At 50.9% G+C, this 9652-nt stretch overlaps 1 protein-coding gene across 1 annotated transcript in view; it reads left to right on the forward strand.

Moving 5' to 3' along the window:
- The window catches only part of UPF1 (UPF1 regulator of nonsense transcripts homolog (yeast)), a 36032-nt gene that overhangs the window by 18946 nt on the left and 7434 nt on the right, over window positions 1-9652 (forward strand). Inside the window, exons 12-18 of the mRNA XM_015405636.1 lie at window positions 960-1124; window positions 2681-2795; window positions 3012-3155; window positions 3762-3975; window positions 4200-4317; window positions 5539-5695; window positions 8579-8721. Coding sequence (XP_015261122.1) covers window positions 960-1124; window positions 2681-2795; window positions 3012-3155; window positions 3762-3975; window positions 4200-4317; window positions 5539-5695; window positions 8579-8721 — 1056 coding nt within the window. The remainder of the gene's footprint in view (window positions 1-959; window positions 1125-2680; window positions 2796-3011; window positions 3156-3761; window positions 3976-4199; window positions 4318-5538; window positions 5696-8578; window positions 8722-9652) is intronic.

Here is a 9652-nt window from a genome sequence, read left to right on the forward strand (position 1 = left end):
CCCCGGCCTACTTGACCGAGTGTTCTGGCTACTGCCCCCCACCCCCTGTTAACCAAAATGATGGGCACCTTTCTGCTTGTAGAACCAGAGCTTTTGAAATCTCTCCATAAGGAGGTTCACCTGTTGCCAGCTTGAATTTTTGGTGCCGGTGGTTGGGACAGTATTATTCTCGCAGACGTTTGGGTTTTCCCCACCCTCCGCTGTCTGATGCATTTTTGACAGCTGGCATTTTATTCTCTTTAAGTTCTGGGGCTGTCCTTCACAATGCTCTGGCACAGTTTATTACTTAAGAAAATAAGAGAAGCCAATGTTGGATCGGGCCAATGGCCCATCTAGTCCAACACTGTCACACAGTGGCCAAAGATACCAGGTGCCATCAGGAGGTCCAGCAGTGGGGCCAGGACACTAGAGGCCCTCCCACTGTTGACCCCCCCCCCACAAGCACCAAGAATACAGAGAATCTCTTGCCCCAGACCGAGAGCTCCTATCTATACCTTGTGGCTAATAGCCACTGATGGACCTCTGCTCCATATGTTTATCCAGTTCCTTCTTGATGCTGTCCATGCTTGTAGCCGCCACCACATCCTGTGGCAGTGAGTTCCATGTGCGAATCACTCTTTGGGTGAAGGACTTCCTTTTATCCGTTCTAACCCGACCACTCAGCAATTTCATTGAGTGCCCAGGAGTTCTTGTATCGTGAGAAAGGGAGAAAAGGGCTTCTTTCTCAACCTGCTCTATCCCATGCATAATCTTATAAACTTCGATCATGTCACCCCTCAGCCGTCATTTCTCCAAGCTAAAGAGCCCCAAGCGCTTTCACCTTTCATCATAGGGAAAGTGTTCCAACTCTTTTATCATTCTAGTTGCTCTTTTCTGCACTTTTTCGAATGCTATAATATCCTTTTTGAGGTGTGGTGACCAGAACTTGATTGGCCCTCTTATCTCTCCACTCCCTTAAGGCCTGTTCTGGTTTGCGCCCCGAGTAACATAGCTGTGGACCAGCTGACTGAGAAGATACATCAGACCGGACTGAAGGTGGTGCGTCTGTGTGCCAAGAGCCGGGAGGCGATTGACTCCCCAGTGTCTTTCCTGGCCCTGCACAACCAGATCAGAAACATGGACAGGTAATAATAATTAATTATCGTATGGCTGTGTGTGTAGTTTAGCCAGGAGATCGTAGGATTGTCTGGCAGCCAGAAGTTCTAGCTCTTTTAGGGTTATGCACCGCCAGGTGGCGAGCTAGACTTGTTTATAAGGCAAGAGACGTTTCAGAGGTGGCTTGCCATTCCCTGCCTCTACGTCACGCCCTAGTATTCCTTGGAGGTCATCCATCCAAGTACTAACCAGGACTGACCCTGCTTAGCTTTTGAGAACTGACGAGATCCGGCTAGCCCGGGCTACCCAGGTCAGGGCAGGTGAGAGGGGGCTCTCTATTTATTATTTCTATTTATATCCTGCCTTGCCGGACACGTTGGCTCAAGGCAGCTAACAAGGGTTAAAAGGACGTAAACAATACAGAGATAAAACCGTTAAAAATACAAGACCGGTTAAAACAGCAATAGTGACAGATGAAAACCAACAGATGATGGCGATAATCCAAATCGCGCCCGATGATAGGAATAGTATCCAGCCAGGTTGCAAGCCAGGAGATGTTCCAGGGCACATTCATCAGTGGCGGCTCCTAATCGAAAGCCTGGTGGAAGAGTTCGGCATTACAGGCCCTGCGGAACTGCAAAAGGTCCCACAGGGGCCCTGATGTCCTCCGGGAGCTCATTCCACCAGGTTGGGGCCGCCACTGAGAAAGCCCTGGCTCTGGTGATATTCAGCCTGGCTTCTTTCAGTCCAGGGAGGGTCAAGCGGTGTTGCAACCCTGATCTCAGTGCTCTTTGAGGGGGGATGGCTGTTCAAGTGTTGCCAGGGATGTTCCTTGGATTTAGTTGAAGCCTTGTGCACTCTGGTCCCTGGATGTGGCTTCCCTACGCCAGTAGGGCCATCTCTTGCTATTCCTTGGAGCTACATCAGCTATCCTGTAGTCAGCCCTTACCTCCATGTGCTTGGCCTTCCCATTCTTCCTGGCTTTACTTGCTGTGCCTGGGATCTCCCGTTGGCTTCCTCATTGTACTGTCCCAAAACTCCCAAGCATTTGAGAGTATCTAGATCAGTGGTGGCGAACCTATGGCACGGGGGCCAGAGGTGGCACTCAGAGCCCTCTCTGTGGGCACGCGTGCCATCGCCCCAGCCAGGCCCAGACCATCATTAAAGTGTCGAATTCTCTGCCAAATAATTGAAAGTAAATGAAAACATTTGGGATTGCTTTCCTTCCTTTGTTTGGATCATCTTAAGTTAATGTATGAGTTGTTTTTTCTAAAGTAAAGCCTCAGCATTCAGGTTAAATTGCCGTGTTGGCACTTTGCGATAAATAAGTGGGTTTTGGGTCGCAGTTTGGGCACTCGGTCTCTAAAAGGTTCCCCATCACTGATCTAGACGCTTGAACAGTAGGACGTTGCCAGGAAGATGGTGTAAACTGCCGCTACAGCCAGGCGCCCTCCGAAAAAAATTCAGGACAGCAATAGAGCTGGAGCAGAGATGGGAATGTTTCGTCAAGGAATCTTAATGAGCCAGTGTATGCTGTGTATTTAAAAAATTGTAGGGTCACCAGTGATCTCTGTTTGCTTCTCAGCATGCCCGAGCTCCAGAAACTGCAGCAGCTGAAAGATGAGACTGGAGAGCTGTCCTCTGCGGACGAAAAGCGCTACCGGGCGCTGAAGCGAACGGCCGAGCGGGAATTGCTGATGGTAATAGTTTTCCCCCGTCAAGGTGGTCAAACCGGGCAAGTTGCCCCCACAGCCCGGCCCAGTAGGTGCTTCAGCGGCTTCGAACAGCTGCACTGGAAGCTTGGGGGAAACGTGTCCATGTCATTGGTGTAATTGTAGACCCGCCTCGAGTGTCGCGGGATTGAGGCGGGATTGGCTGCTAGTGTGCTGCCTTTCAGGAACGCTTGTCCCTTTCAGAACGCGGACGTCATCTGCTGCACGTGTGTGGGAGCCGGCGACCCAAGGCTGGCCAAGATGCAGTTCCGCTCCATTTTGATTGACGAAAGCACTCAGGCCACTGAGCCAGAGTGTATGGTACCTGTCGTCCTTGGAGCAAAGCAGGTAGGCTCCAGCTCCCGAAACGGAGCAACCGAACACGCTTGAGGCTGTTTGCGGCAGCTTTGTCCCAGCAGCCTCCTTTTTGAGAGGGGTGAGAATTTTCGTTGTGCTGAACATTCGCCCTCCGAAACTTCGCATTGTCCCCGCATTTGGAGGGGGGGGGGTCATGAGAAGAAGGGGTCCCTCCTCGCTTTGGTGATGTTGTGGCTGGGCCTCAGCAAGCTGACTCAAAACCTGCCAGCCCACCACTGCTCCCTGACCTTCAGTGTTTGGGGCGGAGGAGGGCTGGCCACTTGTTCAGAAGAAGAAGAGATTGGATTTATACCCCGCCCTTCACTCGGCATCTCAGAGGGGCTTACAATCTCCCTTCCCCTCCCACAACAGACACCCTGTGAGGTAGGTGGGGCTGAGAGAGCTCCTTCGAGGACTGCCTCTGAGGGAGTGGCTCTGAATTAACTTGTGACTGACCCAAGGTCACTCCAGCAGCTGCAAGTGGAGGAGTGGGGAATCAAACCCGGTTCTCCCAGATTAGAGTCTGCGCTCCTAACCACGATACCAAACTGACATTGTTCAGCAGATTGTGACCTTCCCTGACCTTTGTGTTCTTAGTTGATCCTGGTGGGTGACCATTGCCAGCTTGGCCCCGTCGTGATGTGCAAGAAGGCGGCCAAAGCGGGCCTGTCCCAATCCCTCTTCGAGCGGCTGGTGGTACTGGGGATCCGGCCCATCCGCCTGCAAGTGCAGTATCGCATGCACCCTGCCCTGAGCGCGTTCCCTTCCAATATCTTTTACGAGGGGTCTCTCCAGAATGGCGTCACAGCAGGTAAAAGAGCTGGGGAGAGGGGACTTGAATGGCTTGGGTGGAAAGGAGGTGGGGGGCTTGTGGTTGATAGCAAAGCAGCGTGGTGCTTCCCATAGCTATGTGTGCCAAAATCCACCTCCTCCTCTTTGGGCATGCTCTCTTTAATGGAAGACTTCAGTCATATTTGGAACACTGTTGGTGCACAGCTCATTACTGAAAACCGGGTCTCTCATGTTCCTCTGCAGCGGACCGTGTGAAAAAGGGATTTGATTTCCAGTGGCCTCAGCCAGATAAGCCCATGTTTTTCTACGTAACCCAAGGGCAAGAGGAAATTGCAAGCTCTGGCACATCTTACCTGAACAGGTAAATGAAGGGGAAGGAAGGAGGTTCTGGCCAAGTTATGGGAAAAGGAACTAGAACATGGGGGGGGGGGGCTTGTTCTGCGGCTTTGATCCCGCAACATCTTTGCCTTCGTTTCCTGGAGGCAAAATGAGCTTGCTGTATCCAGAAATGGGAGGGTGCATCTGAGGAAGTGAGAGAGCAGAAAGCCTTGGACCTGCTTGTTCCTCCCAGAGTCCACGTGGGGTTTCATGAATGGGGGATTATGAACACTCCGTTGGGAGCAGGTAGTGAGTCCGATGCCACCTCTTTCAGTACCCCCTCACACCTTAGGCTCAATTAAAGCATGTCTGAAGAAACACGGATAGCTGCTGTAGATTTTCCGGGTTGTCTGGCCGTGGTCTTGGCATTGTAGGACCTGATGTTTCGCCAGTGGCTGTGACTGGCATCCTCAGGGGTATAACACAGAAAGATTGAGGACTCCCTGTGTCAAGGTGAGAAGAAAAATGGTAGGCAGGTAATACTCCAGAATGTGAGGTAGGGCTGAGTCATTATCTTGTAGGAGTTCCCCAGGCTATGAACTTGGAGGAGCTTTCCTGAGGAGGTTCTTTTGCATATAGATTGTTTCCTGAGGAGGTTTCCTGTTTCCTGAGGAGGTTCTTTTGTATGTGGATTGGCCGTTGAAATTCTGATCTTATCTGTAGTGTTATTGTCAGATGTAGAGCCTTTTGTGTTTTTATTTTTGAACTCTCTTCTTTCCTGTTGAAATCGTGTTTATGAATTTCAATGGCTTCCCTGTGTAATCTGACATGGTGATTGGAAGTGTATTCTGTGGGGGCTGATGGTGCTTCCAATTAAACACCGTCTGTGCCTTTAATGACTTGCTTTTCTTAAACGGGAGCAGTCCGGCGCCTATAAATGGCCCGGGGTCCCATCTGTAGCCAGCAGGCCTTGCCCAGTAGGAAAGCACAAAGATCTGGTTGGGGGGGTGCGTGACGGCCATAACACCCAAGAAATAAACCCTAGGGAATTAATGCCCTTCTGTCTGTGTCTTTTGTATACTTGGCGCTTTTTACAAACCCTGGAGTCTTGGAAGCAGAGTGAATTAGACCTGGCAAAGGCGTCCATTTCCTTACGTTAAATAAATAGGAGTGGTAACGAGGCCGTGCTGGGGACTCTCTGGCCTCACTGCCGCTGGATGGAATGAGCTGACCTCCGTCTTCTCCCTTCTGCCCCTGCCCCCAGGACGGAGGCTGCAAACGTGGAGAAGATCACCACCAAGCTGCTGAAAGCTGGCGCGAAACCGGACCAGATTGGCATCATCACCCCCTACGAGGGGCAGCGCTCCTACCTGGTGCAGTACATGCAGTTCAGCGGCTCCCTTCACACCAAGCTTTACCAGGTACAGGGCTCCCCGCACACGTCCTGGACTCCCACCCGCTTCCCAAATCCCTTGATAATGGCTAACCTCGGCCTTCCATTGGTAGCCCGCCTTTCTTGATGAGGCTCAAGGTGGGTTACAAAACAGAGGGGCAAAGCAGTCGGATGGCATGCCTGTGAGATCCAGTGAACAACGCAGGAGGACTAAGATTGCATAGGCAGAAGACAGCACGGCCCAAAAGAGCAGTCTATGATGTAATAGCTGCAGAAAATTGATTACAAAAAGTAGAAGACCGAGGCAGTGAAAGCGAGAGAAGACATACAGTAAGAAGTTGTATGTTGGGAAGGTTCAGTCTGGAGAAGAGGAGGCTGAGGGGGGGGACATGATTGCTCTCCTGAAGTATTTGAAGGGCTGTCCCTTAAAGGAGAAGGGGCAGGGAGCTGTTCCCGTTGGCAGCAGAGGAGAGGACTCGCAATGATGGGTTTAAATGAAGGGCGGGAAGGTACCGGCTGGATCTTAGGAAAAACTTTTTGAGGGGAAGAATTGTGCAGCAGTGGAATCAGCTGCCTAGGGAGGTGGTGAGCTCCCCCTCCCTGGCAGTCTTTAAGCAGTGGCTGGACAAACCCTTGTCAGGGATGCTCTAGGCCAGGGGTGTCGAACTCATTTGTTATGAGGGCTGTATCTGACATAAATGAGACCTTGTTGAGCCGGGCCGTGTGTGTCATAAAATGTAATGCCAGGAGCGGAGATATAAAGGACACAAACACAGAGGGTTGTTTTTTTTAACTTAAAATAAAAACACGCTTAAAACATGAGCACTCTTGCAATATTTTGTTTATTTAACACTGTCTGATAACTGACACCGCTTGCTCCGAATTACTGCATCAAAATGTCTGTGCTGTTGCGATCTTGAGTAATCTGTTCAGGTGTGTAAGCTACGATGACGCAGCAGCAGCAGAACTGGAAGAAGAAGCAGAAGACAGCCAGTTCCAGTGTGGGCCTGAGAGAAGCCCTCCGGGGGCCTGTTCCGGCCCCTGGGCCGCATGTTTGACACCCCTGCTCTAGGCTGGTCCTGCCTTGAGCAGGGGGTTGGACTAGGTGGCCTGTATGGGCCCTTCCAACTCGGTGGTTATATGAGGAAAGAGGAGGAGAAAAAGACGAAAGTCGTATAACACCCATTGTCATGTTTGCCAAGACGCAACCAATCAGGTTAGGTCCCCTAGATTGTAGGAACAGTGTTCTCTGCGTGGCAAACCTGGAGATGCACTACTCCTGGCTGGAGATTGGGAACCCAAGAGTGTGAGTGCTAATTGCATAAGGTGAAAACATCTTGCTGAGTTTGTCATGAGTAGCTACGTTGGCAGAGAGACAGGGAAGATGAGAGTGCGCTGTTAGCATAACACATTGTTAGCATAACCTAATGTCTGTTCTCATAATGAAGTGATTGGTGTGTATATGGGAGGGGAGGAGGGAGAAAGGAGAGGGAAGGAGTGAAGAAAATCTATTAAAACACTGGGGCTCCAGGCTGGAGTCAGTCAGCTTTCTGCAGGCCTGTGTCGTGTGTCGTTCTTTGAACCCCCTTCAACCTTCACTAGATGACATGGTCTCCACCAGTGTTCCCTCTAAGCTGAGTTAGTGTGAGCTAGCTCACAGTTTTTTAGTCTCCAGCTCACACGTTTCTGTCATAGCTCAGGAAGGAGGGCTCCAGAGCAAAGTAATGCATGCAGCAGCCAGATCACTCGCTCACAAATTTAATGCCGGTAGCTCACAGAGTAGAATTTTTGCTCATAAGACTCCACAGCTTAGAGGGAGCCTTGGTCCCCACCCTATCAGAGGCTCTTGATCAATCTGGTGTGACCTATGAGGAGGAATGGCCCTCACTCACATTCAAATGGAGACCATCAGCTGAAGCTGGCGGCACTGTCCCTTTCCCGTAGCGTGGCCTGAAACCAGATTAAGAGATCTTGGGTAGATGAGTCATCCAGGAACATCTGGAGCAATGCTCCCTCTAAACTGTGGAGTCTGGTAAGCAACAATTCTACTTTATGTGCTCTGTTGTTGTTGTTCAGTCGCACAGCCGAGTCCGATTCTTCACGACCCCATGGACCAGATCACGCCAGGCCTTCCTGTCTTACTTTATGTGCTGCTGGCATTAAATTTGTGAGCGAGTGATGTGGCTCCTGCATAAATTAGTTTGCTCTGGAGCCCTCCTTCCTGAGCTAGGACAAAAATGGGTGAGCTGGAGGCTAAAAAACTGAGCTAACTCACGCTAACAGCTTAGAGGGAAAACTGATCTGGAGTTGTTCTGGCGCTGTGTCCTCAGCTCCCTTGCCCAGAAAGGGCAGATGAGAGAGTAGATGGTGCCTGGCCATGTCATTTTTCTCTGGTGCTGGCAGGGCTTTTTCCCCCCTGAAGAGGAAAGCCCCAGGTTCCCAGGCTAAGAACCCCGCAGGGCAGGAGCCGTTCGGCTCCCACCTCTGGCCCATCCCTGTGTATTTAAAGATTCCCCCCTCCCTTTATTTAGAGTTTGTATCCAGTAGGGCCACAGATGGGATGAGGGGGCGTTTATAACCCTTTACCCTGTACCGTTTTCCTCCCTACCACTGAATCACCGCCTCCAAGCTGCTTTTATTTGGGGGGGGGGGTATAAAAGCAACCTGAGGTGGTGATTCAGAATGCGGGCAAGGGGTGTGGGTACTTGGGTGCAAGTCAAAAAGCCCCTTAGCCAGCCTACACTTGGAATACAGCACGTCGCCCAACGAGAGTACTTGAAGGGACACGGAAATCAGGCGACGATGAAATGTGAAATAAGGTAATCCCATTGACTGGGAGAACTAGGGCTTGCTTGTAAGTAAGTTGCTGTCTCTCCCTCCCTCCCCCTCTGCTCCCACTCCCTCCTTCCAGGAGGTGGAGATTGCCAGCGTCGATGCCTTCCAAGGACGGGAGAAAGACTTCATCATCCTGTCCTGCGTCAGAGCCAATGAACATCAAGGGATCGGTTTCCTGAACGATCCCCGGCGCCTCAACGTCGCTCTCACCAGAGCAAGGTACGGAGCCCTCCCAGGAAGCGTTCCCCCGGGCCCCTCCGGGTTTTTCGATTTCTTTTCCGAGAGATGTTGCGAGCATCTCGTGATTTTAATCCAGTGTGCTGCTAAGACATATTAAAACAAAAACTTGTGCAGTGACAGCCGTTCGTCATTTGTTTATTCAATTTACATCCCGCCCCACAAGTGGGCTCAGTGGCGGCTCACAACGTCAACGAGACAATAAATAATAATTCGTAAGAGCCTCAGCAATTCCGATTGAGGAATTTCTGATGGCAGCATAGCAATCACTTAAGTATCCTGCCTGCTTTGGTACTGCCAGGGAGGGCACATTCTCTTAAGAGACCAGAGTTGTCCGGCGCGGATACCGAGTTGGTATAGGCAGCGCCCTAAGGCAGGGAAGGCGAGTTGGGCAGGGACGGCCGGTGTCGCTTGGACATCCACCACCTCAGCCAAAGGCATGCCCACGAAAACGGGTAACCAGAATAAAACTTTATTGGTCTTAAAGGTGCCACTGGATTCTAAACTTCATTCTGTTGCTTCAGACAAGCACGGGTACCCACCTGAATCTATACTCAAATATAGGTTAGAGAAGAGAGAGGCCCTCATATCCAGTGTTCCCTCTAAGCTGAGTTAGTGTGAGCTAGCTCACAGTTTTTTAACCTCCGGCTCACACATTTTTGCCTCCGCTCAGGAAGGATGGCTCCAGAGCAAACTATTTTATGCAGTAGTCAAATCGCTCGCTCCCAACTTTAATGCCAGTAGCTCACCAAGTAGAATTTTTGCTCACAAGACTCCACAGCTTAGAGGGAGCGTTGCATCCAAATAATATGGGGGAGTGTCCATTTATCTCCCCATTCTTTCAAGGCCCGATCGCCATTTTTCTTGTTCCCTTTATTCCCCCCCCCCCCCAACTTTTCTCTTTTCTTTCCTT

This window comes from Gekko japonicus, unplaced genomic scaffold (genome assembly GCF_001447785.1).
Source record: "Gekko japonicus isolate JY-2015 unplaced genomic scaffold, Gekko_japonicus_V1.1 scaffold3779, whole genome shotgun sequence".
NCBI classification, from domain to species: Eukaryota; Metazoa; Chordata; class Lepidosauria; order Squamata; family Gekkonidae; genus Gekko; species Gekko japonicus.